The sequence below is a fragment of the Stigmatopora argus genome, chromosome 4, assembly GCF_051989625.1.
Source record: "Stigmatopora argus isolate UIUO_Sarg chromosome 4, RoL_Sarg_1.0, whole genome shotgun sequence".
NCBI classification, from domain to species: domain Eukaryota; kingdom Metazoa; phylum Chordata; class Actinopteri; order Syngnathiformes; family Syngnathidae; genus Stigmatopora; species Stigmatopora argus.
In genome coordinates, this window is record NC_135390.1 from 18,869,488 (window position 1) to 18,886,347 (window position 16,860).

Consider the following 16,860-nt stretch of genomic DNA (forward strand, 5'->3'; position numbering starts at 1 on the left):
AGTTAGCCATTTTGGTTTGCAATAATCTTCGAGTTATCCCAATTTATTGCTGCCAAATTTGTATTCACGATACTCAAAAGATAAAGATTGAATTTGCTAACTCCAAGACTTAATTGCCTAATTTCAACATCCATCTTGTGCGTAACAAGAATTACACCATAAGTGCCCCCTACTGGCAGTAAGTCTCACATGCACTGCAACTCAAATTGTATTGTCTTGACCCGCACTTTTAATTTGAATGTTATTTCTCTCCCGTCTCCAATTTAGCATGTAAAAAAAGGCCTTTGAATGTCATATTTGGAATCGCTGCGCAAGTTAAACTTTGCAAGCGTCGCTTGACATTTAAGACATTTAAAGGTTTTAGCGGATTTTTAATAGGTACTATTTGAAACTTTTTAAATGTGACAGGTTCAGAGTTGTCACGAAACAATGGAAATTCCAGATAAATGCTACTGAAATCGAGCAATTTGGGGGAAAAATAATCGATTGTGCGTGTGTGTGTGTGTGTGTATGTGTGTGTATGTGTGTGCGTATGTGTGTGCGTGCGTGCGTGCGTGTGTGCAACTAATTACACTTGGCATTTAAGTAAAAACACTGTGTTAATTAAAAGAATGCTTGTAAGTCGGCACTCATCATTTACTTTCCCGGGCCTCACAAAAAGATGCGGCGGGCCAGATTTGGCCCCCGGGCCGCCACTTTGACACATGTGGTGTAAGTGGTTAAAGCAGGGGTCGGGAACCTTTTTGACGGAGAGAGCCATAAACAATTCATATTTTCTAATGTTATTTCTTGAGAGCCATTCTCAGAATTGAAAAGTAAAATTACATGAAAATGTGTGCTCTTTTTGTCCTTTCACCACTTTTAAGTATAAAAAGTCTCCAAATTCTTTTGACAACATTTTTATGACGTTGCTAATAAATCAGTATCAATGATATCATGCATGCAGAAGTGTAATAAAAAACAAAATTATGATTAAAGTGGTAGTAGAGATAGTGTCAACGCCACAATGATGCTCCTATTAGTATGTTTGGGACTCAGCTCTCTCACCATTGATTTTCATATTTTACCTGAGAGCCATATGCACCCATGGAAAGAGCCACATATGGCTCCTGAGCCATAGGTTCCCTACCCCTGGGTTACAGCATGTGAATTTTCCATCAGGCTATCGAAAACAACCTTGTGCAGAAGTCACCCGGTGGCCTAACCTACATAGCGGAATGGCGGGGTGGCATCCTGGACCACAAGATGGGCCACTTGGCCTGCTTCTCCGGAGGCATGATCGGCATCGGCGCCGACGACGGCGCCCCCGACAAGCGCCAGCACTACTTGGACCTGGCCGCCGAGGTCACGCGCACCTGCCACGAGAGCTACGACCGTTCGGGTGAGACCACCGCTCGATATAAGTTGCACTTTGTGAGCTTTTAAGAGTCAAGCACTCAAACGTGAGCATCCTCCACGTATATTGAGTGGAGTGGAATGATTCCAGAGCGCTTAAGTAACACTTGAGTGTCTCAAAAAGAAGGATTTGGCCCTTTAAGAGAAGAAAGATTTAATGTTTTGACACTTTTACAGATTCCATTTCATGAACAAACATACACTTTATCGCCATTGTGTAAAACACTAGTGTCAAAGTGGCGGTCCGGGGGCCAAATCTGGCCCGCCGCATCATTTTGTGTGGCCCGGGAAAGTCAATCATGAGCGCCGACTTTCTGTTTTAGGATCAAATTAAAATTAAAGTATAGATGTATATTAAATTTCCTGATTTTCCCCCTTTTAAATCAATCATTGTAATTTTTTAATCCATTTTTTCTGTGTTTTTAGTTCAAAAATCATTTTGTAAAATCTAAAAATATATAAATAAAGCTAAAATAAACATTGTTTTAGATCTATAAAAACTGAATATTCAGGGCTTTTAATCCAGATCTTTTAATCCATTTATTAAAAAAAATCTAAATATTATATCTAAAATGGTCCGGCCCACGTGAAATCAAGTTGACGTTAAAGCGGCCCGCGAACCAACCCGAGTCTGACACCCTTGGCGTACACAATTGGAAATGATCAAAAAACATATGGGAAAAAACTATAGGTTGACAGGTATGTGACAGATAAAGACAAACTTGCTTTTTTTCCATTATATTTTCCTTTTCTGTTGAAACATTTCATTGTCTTTTTCCTTGCTTTTAGCCACCAAACTGGGACCGGAAGCATTCCGGTTCGACAGCGGCGCCGAGGCGATAGCAACTCGGCTCAGCGACAGATACTACATTCTCAGACCTGAGGTCATAGAGAGCTACATGTACATGTGGAGGCTGACCCATGACCCCAAGTACAGGGAGTGGGGTTGGGAGGCTGTCGAGGTACATATTTACATAAGATATTGTCTTTTCTCAACAGTTAGAATGCTTAAAAATCAATTTTTACTGTTTAAACTCATTCTTTAGTAGTATCGTAAAATGTTTTACCCTATTTTTTGGACTATAAGTCGCACCTGCTAATGAATACATAATGTAAAGGGAAATAGTAATAGTCTTAATATACATGGTCATTTTTCAACCAAATCAAATTCTTGCTATTCATGGTTTTTTATTTAACCAAATAAAAGGCTTGACCATGTATAGTAAGGCTTTTTTTTCTTTAAAAAAAGACATAGTATATATAGTAAGGCTTTTTTTCTTAAAAAACAACATAGTATAGTAAAGCCTTTTTCTTAAAAAAACCGACATAGTATAGTAAGGCTTTTTTTCTATAAAAACGACATAGTATAGTAAGGCTTTTTTTTCTTAAAAAATGACAGTATAGTAAGGCTTTATTTCTTTAAAAAAACGACATAGTATAGTAAAGCCTTTTTCTTAAAAAAACGACATAGTATAGTAAGGCTTTTTTTCTTAAAAAACGACATAGTATAGTAAGGCTTTTTTTTCTTAAAAAAACGACTGAGTATAGTAAGGCTTTTTTTCTTAAAAAACGACATAGTATAGTAAGGCTTTTTTTTCTTAAAAAAACGACCGAGTATAGTAAGGCTTTTTTTCTTAAAAAATGACAGTATAGTAAGGCTTTATTTCTTTAAAAAAAAACGACATAGTATAGTAAAGCCTTTTTCTTAAAAAAACGACATAGTATAGTAAGGCTTTTTTTCTTAAAAAACGACATAGTATAGTAAGGCTTTTTTTCTTAAAAAATGACAGTATAGTAAGGCTTTATTTCTTTAAAAAAAAGACATAGTATCGTAGGGCTTTTTTTTCTTAAAAAACGACATAGTATAGTAAAGCCTTTTTCTTAAAAAAAACAACATAGTATAGTAAGTCTTTTTTTCTTAAAAAACGACATAGTATAGTAAGGCTTTTTTTTCTTAAAAAAACGACTGAGTATAGTAAGGCTTTTTTTCTTAAAAAATGACAGTATAGTAAGGCTTTATTTCTTAAAAAAAAAAACGACATAGTATAGTAAAGCCTTTTTCTTAAAAAAACGACATAGTATAGTAAGGCTTTTTTTCTTAAAAAACGACATAGTATAGTAAGGCTTTTTTTTCTTAAAAAAACGACTGAGTATAGTAAGGCTTTTTTTTCTTAAAAAATGACAGTATAGTAAGGCTTTATTTCTTTAAAAAAAACGACATAGTATAGTAAAGCCTTTTTCTTAAAAAAACGACATAGTATAGTAAGGCTTTTTTTCTTAAAAAACGACAGAGTATAGTAAGGCTTTTTTTCTTAAAAAAACGACTGAGTATAGTAAGGCTTTTTTTTCTTACAAAAACACAGTATAGTTTAGTAATTTATTATATCAGAAACAAAGAGCTAACATTCGGTAAAGTAACAATGTAGTAAAATGAAGAATGGGATGAATGGGTAACAGTTTTGCAGATAACTAATGCCAAAAAAAACAACAAAACAAGTTGTCCAAGTATAAAAACTAAAAAGCCGCATTTGAGTAACAGTAAAAGAAAAATAGTCTGATTTATTGGCCAGAAAATACATCATTTAAATAAAATAAAGTAGATCAATGTGATGAATTGACCAATCTTGATTTTAACTTTTTTCAAGTTAAAAAAGATAATCACAAGCTCAAAGTAATTCATGGATATACTGAGGTGGCCCGGCAGCTTGAGTGATTAGCGCATCAACCTCACAACTCTGGGGTCCTGGGTTCAAATCCAGGTCAGTCCACCTGTTTGAAGTTTGCATGTTATCCCCGGGCCTGCGTAGGTTTTCTCCAGGTACCCCACATTCCAAAAACATGTATGATAGGCTGATTGGACACTCTAAATTGCCCTTAGGTATGAATGTGAGTGTGAATAGTTGTCCGTCACCTCGTGCCCTGCGATTGGCTGGCCACCGCCTCTGGCCCAAGGTCAGATTGGATACGCTCCAGCATCTCCTGCGACCCTAGTGAGGAGAAAATGGTTAAGAAAATGAATTAATTAATTTTTAAACAACTTGTTCCAACATTATGTAATCTGTGTTGCCTATTTTAATGACTTAAGCCCCTAAAAAAATACATGACATATTATAATAATTGTCAGAAGCCTTACATAATGAAAATGATCAAATTATTTTTGTCAATTTTGATCAGGAATTGTATTACAAAGAAAAAGTTTCAAATATTTATTCATAGGAAAAGTGAATGTTAATATTGTGATAGTTAAAAGTTAAGTGTTTACTTTTCTCTTTGGAATGTTTAGACTTTACTGCTTTGAATATGAATGTGATATTCCATAGCAATGATTTAAAAAAAAATGTCCCTGATGTCAGTGGGCTTTTAAACCAACACAGAAAAAACGACTCACCTTTCACGCTAAACCTAATTAACTTCCCTAATTACCTTCTGGGAGTAGCGTTACACGCCGTCGTGCACATTCAAGCCCCAGGTGGCACTTGTGCATGCGACCCAATTATTAATGTACAATAGTTGTCATCCATTGCGTGGGGTTAACATGATGGATTTCCCTTGAATTTAGTCAAAAGGCCCGAACGGGTCTTTAATTAGTCGCCATCACGGCGAATTAACGCATCAAGGTGTCGGTTAATTAGGGCGAGGAGCCCGGTAGCGGAGTCGATAAATCCATATGTTTTGTTTTGCCATCTTGTTTTCAGGCGCTGGAGCGACACTGCCGTGTGGAGGCGGGTTTTTCGGGAATTCGGGATGTTTATACGTTGAGCGACAGCCACGACAACATGCAGCAGAGCTTTTTCCTCTCGGAGACGCTCAAGTAAGTTGGGAGTAGTTATATAGCTTTCTTTTTGCTAACAATACCAATTCAGGAGTTATTGTCCAATGTAGTTGATACTGTTTCGATACCAGTGTTTTTTTAATACTACATTACTGCCTACAATCCATTTGGCGTAGAAACAATGGCAGCAAATGAACAAACAGCAGCCATGTTGGTAGGGGCAAAGTCAATACATTGCCATTTAAATTTTGTCATAACTAGCTTATGTTTCAGATGTTTTTTAAGACTATATAGACATCCAATCCATTTGGCATAGAGACAATGGCAGCAAATGAACAAACGGTGGCCATCTTGGTCGGGGCAAAGTCAATACATTGCCATTTAAATTTTGTGATAACAAGCTTATGTTTCAGCCGTTTTTTAAGACTATATAGACATCCAATCCATTTGGCATAGAGACAATGGCAGCAAATGAACAAACGGTGGTCATCTTGGTAGGGGCAAAGTCAATACATTGACATTTAAATTTTGTCATAACAAGCTTATGTTTCAGCCGTTTTTTAAGACTATATAGACATCTAATCCATTTGGCGTAGAAACATTGGCAGCAAATGAACAAACGGCGGCCATGTTGGTAGGGGCAAAGTCAATACATTTCCATTTAAATTTTGTCATTACTAGCTTAGGTTTCAGCCATTTTTTAAGACTATATAGACATACAATCCATTTGGCGTAGAAACAATGGCAGCAAATAAACAAACGGCGGCCATCTTGGTCGGGGCAAAGTCAATACATTGACATTTAAATTTTGTTATAATTAGCTTATGTTTCAGCCGTTTTTAAGACTATATACACACATCCAATCCATTTAGCGTAGAAACAATGGCAGCTAATGAACAAACGGTGGCCATGTTGGTAGGGGCAAAGTCAATACATTGACATTTAAATTATGCCATAACTACCTTATTTCACGACGAATTTGAAAAAAAAAAACGTTAATTTGACTACTACTTCAAACAGATTAGACGTTTATTTATCTCAATGCCACTCAATTTTAGGTTTGTTTGCTCTTATGAAGTTTGTTTTCCATCTTTTCAGGTATCTCTTCTTGCTTTTCTCTGACGACGACCTGCTCCCCCCAGAAGACTGGGTCTTCAACACGGAGGCCCACCCTCTTCCGGTAGTCCGCAAGAGTTGCTTGCAGGACCTGTCCACCGTCGCGCAAGACAAGAACAAGCTTTCCGAATGACCGTCGAGACCTTCAGAGGTTCGCGTCGGAATTCCTTTCCAGTAAAGGATGTCACTTTTTTTTGTTTTGTTTTGTTCGTTTGTTTGTTTTTACGCTGTGATTGTATAATCTTCTTTTTGATTTGACGGACAATCAAGACAAAACTTTTTCTTTCCTCTGTGAGGAAAATGAGATTCGTACTGTCAAGGTAACCACTTTACAGTTTTTTTTTTAAAAGGAATGATTTTGTGTCGCTGACCAAAGGTTTTCTTTCTGGCGTCGCGCCTCCTGCGGTTGATAATAAGCGTCCAAATGTAAGAAGAGATACTTAGAGGGGCAAAAAAAATTAAAAAATGCCGTTGATGTCATGTTTCTCTCTGAAACGTTCTTTAAAAACAACATCAGGAAAGTGTCTTGAGCATCCTGGGACCATTGTTTAAAAAATATGTATTAAAAAATATACAAAAATGGACGCTTATTTTGGGGGGGTTTGGCTTTTTTGGGAGCTCACAATTTAAACGTGTAATTCCGTTTCTGTTCAGTTTTTGTGCTAATTTGTATTGGTTTTATCAAAGGTTGTACATAAAAATTTTATGGTTTTTTTGTGATCTTACTACTTTTAATTTCTTTTAATTTTGCTTCCCTCAGGTGTTTCTGTAAGAAAAAAGGAGGAAAACTAACTTTACAAACAAAGTATTAAGATTTGAAGTCTACTTTTTGTGGATATTTGAATTCTTATGACTTATTAATGTTTGGTTTAACATTGGTTGTTGAGTATTTTCAAATACTGATTTAAAAAAAATAAAGAGCTGTGCAACTTTGTACCTTTAAAAAAAAGAATGTGTTCATTTCATTTGTTGCATTAAAGTTTTTAAGACTATTTTTTGATAGTGCCAGGAGGGAGTGCTCAAAAAGTCACTTACTTTCTTGTTGTGGTTCTTGGAGTCCCTATTTTTCACCATTCACTTTCAATGGATTGAACATCTAATAGTGAAAAAACAATTGAAAGAGTTATTAGAATTTTTAAGCACCATGTTATCATTGGCACAGAAAGAATTAATAAGTTGCTGGCTTTTGCCTGTAAAATCTCAGTTAGCCAGTAGAGGAATTGGTCAATATTTTTTAACCAAATGAATGCGGTCAGCTTTGCAACCAAGTCATTTTTTTAACAATGAGAACCTTACTTAACATCGTCTTGTTTTAACCAAAAGCCTTACTATATATACATGGGGTTTTTTTTCTAAATAAAAGCCTTACCATACATGGTCATTTTTTTAACCCTACGATCTGCTGGCCACTGATTCAGGATGTCCCATGCCTCTGGCCTGGAGTCATCTGGGATAGGCTCCAGCACTCCCTGCGACACTAATGAGGATAAAATAGTTCAGAAAATTAGATGAGATTTTTTTTTACCACATAAAAGGCTTACTTTACATGGTCATTTTTTTAAACCAAATAAAAGCTTTTTTATCCATGGTCATTTTTTCAACCAAATAATAGCCTTACTATACATGGTCATTTTTTCAGCAAAATAAAAGCCTTACCAACCGGTCATTTTTTCAACAAAATAAAAGCCTTGCTATACATGGTCATTTTTTCAACAAAATAAAAGCTTTACTCTACATGGTTATTTTTTTTATTGTAAGGCTTTTTCTCTTTAAGAAAAACGACATAGTATAGTAAGGCTTTTTTTCTTAAAAAACGACCATGTATAGTAAGGCTTTTTTTCTTTAAAAAAAAACCGACATAGTATAGTAAGGCTTTTTTTCTTTAAAAATGATATGGTATAGTAAGGCTTTTTTTCTTAAAAAACGACATAGTATAGGAAGGCTTTTTTCTTTAAAAAAGGACATAGTCAAGTAAGGCTTTTTTTCCTAAAAAATGACAGTATAGTAAAGCTTTTTTCTTAAAAAACGACATAGTATAGTAAGACTTTTTTTCTTAAAAAACGACCATGTATATTAAGGCTTTTTTTCTTTAAAAAAAACCCGACATAGTATAGTAAGGCTTTTTTTCTCTAAAAATGATATGGTATAGTAAGGCTTTTTTTTCTTTAAAAACGACATAGTATAGGAAGGCTTTTTTCTTTAAAAAAGGACATAGTAAAGTAAGGCTTTTTTTCCTAAAAAATGACAGTATAGTAAAGCTTTTTTCTTAAAAAACGACATAGTATAGTAAGGCTTTTTTTCTTAAAAAACGACCATGTATATTAAGGCTTTTTTTCTTTAAAAAAAACCCGACATAGTATAGTAAGGCTTTTTTTCTCTAAAAATGATATGGTATAGTAAGGCTTTTTTTTCTTTAAAAACGACATAGTATAGGAAGGCTTTTTTCTTTAAAAAAGGACATAGTAAAGTAAGGCTTTTTTTCCTAAAAAATGACAGTATAGTAAAGCTTTTTTCTTAAAAAAACGACATAGTATAGAAAGGCTTTTTTTTCTTAAAAAACAACCTAGTATAGTAAGGCTTTTTTCTTAAAAAACGACATAGTATAGTAAGGCTTTTTTATACTATGTCGTTAATTCAAAGAAAAAAAACACTTTACTATGTAGTTTTTTAAGAAAAAAGCTTTACTATACTGTCATTTTTATAGAAAAAAAGCCTTACTATACTGTGTTGTTTTTTAAGAAAAAAGCCTTACTATACTATGTCGGTTTTAAGAAAAAAGCATTACGGTATATACTATGTCATTTTTATAGAAAAAAAGTCTTACTATACTATGTCGTTTAAGAAAAAAAGCCTAACTATACTATGTCGTTTTTTAAGAAAAAAAGCCTTACTATACTATGTCATTTTTTAAGAAAAAAAGCCTTACTATACATGGTCGTTTTTTAAGAAAAAAGCCTTACTATACTATGTCGTTTTTAAGAAAAAAGCCTTACTATATAAACTGTCAATTTTATAGAAAAAAAGCCTTACTATACTATGTCGTTTTTTTAAGAAAAAAGCTTTACTATACTATGTAGTTTTTTAAGAAAAAAAGCCCTACTATTGTATGTCGTTTCTTTAAAGAAAAAAAGCCTTACTATACTATGTCATTTTTATAGAAAAAAGCCTTACTATACTTTGACGTTTTTTAAGAAAAAAAGCCTGACTATACTATGTCGATTTTAAAGAAAATAAGCCTTACTATACTATGTCGTTTTTTAAGAAAAAAGGCCTTACTATACATGGTCGTTTTTTAAAAGAAAAAAAAGCCTTACTATACTATGTTGTTTTTTAAGAAAAAAAGCCTTACTATACTATGTCATTTTTATAGAAAAAAAGCCTTACTATACTATGTCGTTTTTTAAGAAAAAAAGCCTTACTATACTATGTCATTTTTTTAGGGAGAAAAGCCTTACTATACCATGTCATTTTTTTAGGGAAAAAAAGCCTTACTATACTATGTCGTTTTTTAAGAAAAAAAGCCTTATTATACAATGTCGTTTTTTAAGAAAAAAAGCCTTACTATACTATGTTTTTTTTTAAGAAAAAAGTCTTACTATACATGGTCGTTTTTAAGAAAAAAATCCTTACTATACTATGTCATTTTTATAGGAAAAAAAGCCTTACTCTACTATGTCGTTTTTTAAGAAAAAAAGCCTTACTATACTATGTCGATTTTAAAGAAAAAAAGCCTTACTATACTATGTCGTTTTTTAAGAAAAAAGGCCTTACTATACATGGTCGTTTTTTAAAAGAAAAAAAAGCCTTACTATACTATGTCATTTTTATAGGAAAAAAAGCCTTACTATACTATGTCATTTTTAAAGGAAAAAAGCCTTACTATACTATGTCGTTTTTTAAGAAAAAAGGCCTTACTATACATGGTCGTTTTTTAAAAGAAAAAAAAACCCTTACTATACTATGTCGATTTTAAAGAAAAAAAGCCTTACTATACTATGTTGTTTTTTAAGAAAAAAAAGCCTTACTATACTATGTCATTTTTATAGAAAAAAAGCCTTACTATACTATGTCGTTTTTTTAGGGGAAAAAGCCTTACTATACTATGTCGTTTTTTAAGAAAAAAAGCCTTACTATACTATGTCGTTTTTTAAGAAAAAAAGCCTTACTATACTATGTCGTTTTTTAAGAAAAAAAGCCTTACTATACATGGTCGTTTTTTAAAAGAAAAAAAAGCCTTACTATACTATGTCATTTTTATAGGAAAAAAAGCCTTACTATACTATGTCGTTTTTTAAGAAAAAAAGCCTTACTATACTTGGTCATTTTATTAGGGAAAAAAGCCTTACTATACTATGTCGTTTTTTTAAAAAAAAGCCTTACTATACTATGTCGTTTTTTAAGAAAAAAAGCCTTACTATACTTGGTCATTTTTTTAGGGAAAAAAAAGCCTTACTATACTATGTCATTTTTATAGGAAAAAAAGCCTTACTATACTATGTCGTTTTTTAAGAAAAAAAGCCTTACTATACTATGTCGTTTTTTTTAGGGGGAAAAGCCTTACTATACTATGTAGTTTTTTAAGAAAAAAAGCCTTACTATACTTGGTCATTTTTTTAGGGAAAAAAGCCTTACTATACTATGTCGTTTAAAAAAAAAAAGCCTTACTATACTATGTCGTTTTTTAAGAAAAAAAGCCTTACTATACTTGGTCATTTTTTTAGGGAAAAAAGCCTTACTATACTATGTCGTTTTTTTAAAAAAAAGCCTTACTATACTATGTCGTTTTTTAAGAAAAAAAAGCCTTACTATACTTTGTCGTTTTTTTAGGGGGAAAAGCCATACTATACTATGTCGTTTTTTAAGAAAAAAAGCCTTACTATACTTGGTCATTTTTTTAGGGAAAAAAGCCTTACTATACTATGTCGTTTTTTTAGAAAAAAAGCCTTACTATACTATGTCGTTTTTTAAGAAAAAAAGCCTTACTATATCTGCTGTCATTTTTATAGAAAAAAAGCCTTACTATACTATGTCGTTTTTTAAGAAAAAAAGCCTTACTATACTATGTCGTTTTTTAAGAAAAAAGGCCTTACTATACATGGTCGTTTTTTAAAAGAAAAAAAAGCCTTACTATACTATGTTGTTTTTTAAGAAAAAAAGCCTTACTATACTATGTCGTTTTTTAAGAAAAAAAGCCTTACAATAATATGTCGATTTTAAAGAAAAAAAGCCTTACTATACTATGTCGTTTTTTAAGAAAAAAGGCCTTACTATACATGGTCGTTTTTTAAAAGAAAAAAAAAGCCTTACTATACTATGTCATTTTTTAAGAAAAAAAGCCTTACTATACTATGTCGATTTTAAAGAAAAAAAGCCTTAATATACTATGTCGTTTTTTAAGAAAAAAGGCCTTACTATACATGGTCGTTTTTTAAAAGAAAAAAAAGCCTTACTATACTATGTCGTTTTTTAAGAAAAAAAGCCTTACTATACTATGTCGATTTTAAAGAAAAAAAGCCTTACTATACTATGTTGTTTTTTAAGAAAAAAAAGCCTTACTATACTATGTCGTTTTTTAAGAAAAAAAGCCTTACTATACTATGTCGTTTTTAAAGAAAAAAGCCTTACTATATATGCTGTCATTTTTATAGGAAAAAAGCCTTACTATACTATGTCGTTTTTGAAGAAAAAAGCCTTACTATATATGCTGTCATTTTTATAGAAAAAAAGCCTTACTATACTATGTCGTTTTTTAAGAAAAAAGGCCTTACTATACATGGTCGTTTTTTAAAAGAAAAAAAAAAAGCCTTACTATACATGGTCGTTTTTAAGAAAAAAAAGCCTTACTATACTATGTCATTTTTATAGGAAAAAAAGCCTTACTATACTGTGTTGTTTTTTAAGAAAAAAGCCTTACTATACTATGTCGTTTTTTAAGAAAAAAAGCCTTACTATACTTGGTCATTTTTTTAGGGAAAAAAGCCTTACTATACTATGTCGATTTTAAAGAAAAAAAGCCTTACTATACTATGTCGATTTTAAAGAAAAAAAGCCTTACTATACTATGTTGTTTTTTAAGAAAAAAAAGCCTTACTATACTATGTCATTTTTATAGAAAAAAAGCCTTACTATACTATGTCGTTTTTTTTAGGGGAAAAAGCCTTACTATACTATGTCGTTTTTTAAGAAAAAAAGCCTTACTATACTATGTCATTTTTTTAGGGAAAAAAGCCTTACTATACTATGTCGTTTTTTAAGAAAAAAAGCCTTACTATACTATGTCGTTTTTTAAGAAAAAAAGCCTTACTATACTATGTCGTTTTTTAAGAAAAAAGGCCTTACTATACTATGTCGTTTTTTAAGAAAAAAGGCCTTACTATACATGGTCGTTTTTTAAAAGAAAAAAAAGCCTTACTATACATGGTCGTTTTTAAGAAAAAAAAGCCTTACTATACTATGTCATTTTTATAGAAAAAAAGCCTTACTATACTATGTCGTTTTTTTTAGGGGAAAAAGCCTTACTATACTATGTTGTTTTTTAAGAAAAAAAGCCTTTAATATTCTATATGTGTTGTAAGCATTTTTCAATAAGTAATAAGGCTATAAACCAATTCATGGAACCAGGGACACTTTTCCTCCACATCGTCTCCTCAAGGCCCCACAGCTCGAGGACACATTGTTTTCACACACGCTTTTCGGCAGAACACAACGGGACTGTTTTGACGGGACTCCAGCAGAAGATGGCAATAATCGCATTATTGTTTGAAAATACGGCTTTGCTTTGTTTACCTTGAAAGCATTCCTCACACTGTTGTTTTTCTAACCAGCGAGGGTGTTATTGTACTGATTACATAACCATGTTTTTCGAGTGTCGCGATTAAATACAATGATTCAGTTACTGCAATTCAGAATGCACTGTGGACTAAGACGGCGTCGCATCGCATTTTCCTTGCAAGTTGTAAGCAGAGTTTGTTGAAAGATGTTTTTCCTTTTTTAATTAAATATTACTAATAATGATTTAAAAGGTTTGAATCATTATTCCAACATTTGGTCCTTCGAGCCGGATAAGCCTTTCAAGGACGGCGGTGGCAGAGTAGGACAGAAACAAAAAGAAAAGAATTTCGCCAAATGAAATTTTTTGATTTCTGCAATGGGGAATTTTGGGAACTGGGGGGACTAAACAAAAACAAAAGACTTATCTGGGAGGGCTGCCATTTTGAGTCATGGTAAATTTCATGCCTCAAAAAAGGGGGAGGTTATATATTCAATCTATATGCAGATATATGGCAAAAACACGGGCGATTCCCCCTTATGTCAAGCTACAAAAGCTACGTATCCATTTCAAGGGATACACATGGAATATGTGTGGTACATAATCCTAAAACAGATTGGGGAAACCTTGTTGCAGAAACTGGTCTAGATTGGCAAGCTTGGATGACACACGTGTGCAAAAAACCATCAGGCCTTCGATAAAATTAACCCATACGGTGGGGCATTACAAATCATAATTCAGACTGACAAATTAACTTGTGAATCTTTGTCTGACGTTTTTCCTAAGTCCATGGGTAAGAAGGTCGTCGGAGATGGAAACACCCGGATCCGCCATAGTAAAATTAAAATCTGAGATGACCAGAGAATTCATTTCTGCAACGGGGAGTTCCCAAACGGGAGGCGGTAAGAAATAATTGGTTATTGTTGATGGAAAATGCAGCTATTATAAATCAAACCTGTATCAAACCTGTATCAAACCTGTATAACATGTATGGGGGGCCGACCTCTCTTAAGAGTAGTACCCGCGCAAATTACCCCTGATTGTGTAAAGGAGATAATGCAAAATTTTTAGTGTTATATAAAGGTCTCATACTACAAGTTCTGTTTAGAAGTGTTACACAAAAGAGGAAATAATTTATAATTAGAATTATACCAATATTTATTACAATAATTTATACCAATTATTGTGGCATAAAGGCTCATTGAACTGTACTCGTATATTGATCTTGGATTGAATCGAATTTTGCCAGACTGTAATATCTGTACATACTGTATCGTTTTTCAAAGAATTGATATTGACTAAAGATGTAAGCCCAAAATGTATGAAATGGAATAATGTCTACCCAGTTACAACGGCAGCAAATGACAAGCCTAACTTTTCAACACATGTCGCGTTTAATCATTTTACCTGCTTAGTCCTCACAGGGCACGGTCCGGCACTGGGAATGATAAATGTGACGTGGTGTGCCCACGTCCTAAAACAGAAGGCACCCCTGATTCCACGTTCTGACCTATGGTGGTGGTGGGGTCAAAACAAATTATACGACTCCTGCCAAAATGACTGCAGGACTTTGTGCCTTGGTCTCACTGCTATTACCAGTGTCTGTTTTTCCATCTACAGTAGAGGAGATACAATTGGCCGCACAGAAATCAGGTATGATGGCGGGCCCCTCGCGACGGCGTCGCATGGAGAGAGGGTGATCCGACATACATTGATGATGAGTATAAGTTGGCTAATCAGATCGCAGCAGGTTGGGAGTATATTTTTCTTTTAATTACTCCAAACAAAAATGTTGATTGGATAAATTACCTGCATCACAATGTCCAAAAACTTGGAAATTATACTGAACAGGGATTTGTGGCGATAAAGGAACAACTGGCAGCCACTAGTCTGACGGCGTTCCAGGATCGTGCAGCGGTTGAAATGCTTCTTGAAGGAGCAGGGGGCGTATGCAACGTTTGAAAATGTTGCACTCAACAACACGCCCCCCACTGGGTCCCACACCAGGGCCAACGATGGCCTGCAGACCCTAAACCGCAAGATGAAAAAGCATCCTGGAGTAGAATAATGTCCGCTGACAGATTTGTGGCCTCACTAATAATGATTTGGCCTAATTTGTGGTAGCCCTTTTTGCTACAATTTTGACATTATGTGGGTGTTGTATTATTCCCTGCTTAAGATCTTTGATGAGCCGACTTATAACCACTGCGATTGCCCCTACAAATTCCAAATTGCATGAATTATATCTCCTACTGAAGTGCTGACACTAACAGTGAATTCCAAGAGCATGGTAATTACGAGGATGGATTGGACGAAAATGATCTTATTTTCTGCCGAACGAGTAGAGCCTAAGCGGGTAAAATTAAAACAGCCAACGGTGATATCCCTCTATTTTGAATTTGTCATAAAATGAATAACAAACATATAGTAAAAGGAGGGAATGTTAGAATTATTATGGAATATTCTATATGTGTTGTAAGCATTTTTCAATAAGTAATAAGGCTATAAACCAATTCATGGAACCAGGGACACTTTTCCTCCACATCGTCTCCTCAAGGCCCCACAGCTCGAGGACACATTGTTTTCACACACGCTTTTCGGCAGAACACAACGGGACTGTTTTGACGGGACTCCAGCAGAAGATGGCAATAATCGCATTATTGTTTGAAAATACGGCTTTGCTTTGTTTACCTTGAAAGCATTCCTCACACTGTTGTTTTTCTAACCAGCGAGGGTGTTATTGTACTGATTACATAACCATGTTTTTCGAGTGTCGCGATTAAATACAATGATTCAGTTACTGCAATTCAGAATGCACTGTGGACTAAGACGGCGTCACATCGCATTTTCCTTGCAAGTTGTAAGCAGAGTTTGTTGAAAGATGTTTTTCCTTTTTTAATTAAATATTACTAATAATGATTTAAAAGGTTTGAATCATTATTCCAACACTATACTATGTCATTTTTTTAGGGGAAAAAAGCCTTACTATACTATGTCGATTTTAAAGAAAAAAAAGCCTTACTATACTATGTCGTTTTTTAAGAAAAAAGGCCTTACTATACATGGTCGTTTTTTAAAAGAAAAAAAAGCCTTACTATACTATGTCGTTTTTTAAGAAAAAAAAGCCTTACTATACTATGTCGTTTTCTAAGAAAAAAAGCCTTACTATACTATGTCGTTTTTAAAGAAAAAAGCCTTACTATATATGCTGTCATTTTTATAAGAAAAAAGGCCTTACTATACATGGTCGTTTTTTAAAAGAAAAAAAAGCCTTACTATACTATGTCGTTTTTTAAGAAAAAAAAGCCTTACTATACTATGTCATTTTTAAAGAAAAAAAGCCTTACTATACTATGTCGTTTTTTTAAGAAAAAAGGCCTTACTATACTATGTCGTTTTTTTTAGGGGAAAAAGCCTTACTATACTATGTCATTTTTATAGAAAAAAAGCCTTACTATACTATGTCGTTTTTTTTAGGGGAAAAAGCCTTACTATACTATGTTGTTTTTTAAGAAAAAAAGCCTTACTATACTATGTCATTTTTTTAGGGAAAAAAGCCTTACTATACTATGTCGATTTTAAAGAAAAAAAGCCTTACTATACTATGTCGTTTTTTAAGAAAAAAGGCCTTACTATACATGGTCATTTTTTAAAAGAAAAAAAAGCCTTACTATACTATGTCGTTTTTTAAGAAAAATAGCCTTACTATACTATGTCGATTTTAAAGAAAAAAAGCCTTACTATACTATGTCGTTTTTTAAGAAAAAAGGCCTTACTATACATGGTCGTTTTTTAAAAGAAAAAAAAG

General features: G+C 33.4%; 1 protein-coding gene and 1 long non-coding RNA gene across 4 annotated transcripts in view; one reads left to right on the forward strand and one right to left on the reverse strand.

The window, feature by feature from the left end:
- The window catches only part of LOC144073458 (mannosyl-oligosaccharide 1,2-alpha-mannosidase IA), a 135,438-nt gene extending 128,190 nt beyond the window's left edge, over positions 1 to 7,248 (forward strand). For both annotated transcript variants that reach the window (XM_077599294.1, XM_077599295.1), the window contains 4 exons: positions 1,162 to 1,381; positions 2,185 to 2,357; positions 5,091 to 5,206; positions 6,266 to 7,248. In XM_077599294.1, the coding sequence (XP_077455420.1) occupies positions 1,162 to 1,381; positions 2,185 to 2,357; positions 5,091 to 5,206; positions 6,266 to 6,416 (660 nt within the window). In that variant the 3' untranslated portion in view covers positions 6,417 to 7,248. The remainder of the gene's footprint in view (positions 1 to 1,161; positions 1,382 to 2,184; positions 2,358 to 5,090; positions 5,207 to 6,265) is intronic.
- The window catches only part of LOC144073461 (uncharacterized), a 98,626-nt gene continuing 87,718 nt past the window's right edge, over positions 5,953 to 16,860 (reverse strand). For both annotated transcript variants that reach the window (XR_013300085.1, XR_013300084.1), the window contains 3 exons: positions 7,653 to 7,760; positions 7,319 to 7,379; positions 5,953 to 7,049 (listed from right to left, as the gene is read on the reverse strand). This is a non-coding gene — a long non-coding RNA (uncharacterized LOC144073461). The remainder of the gene's footprint in view (positions 7,050 to 7,318; positions 7,380 to 7,652; positions 7,761 to 16,860) is intronic.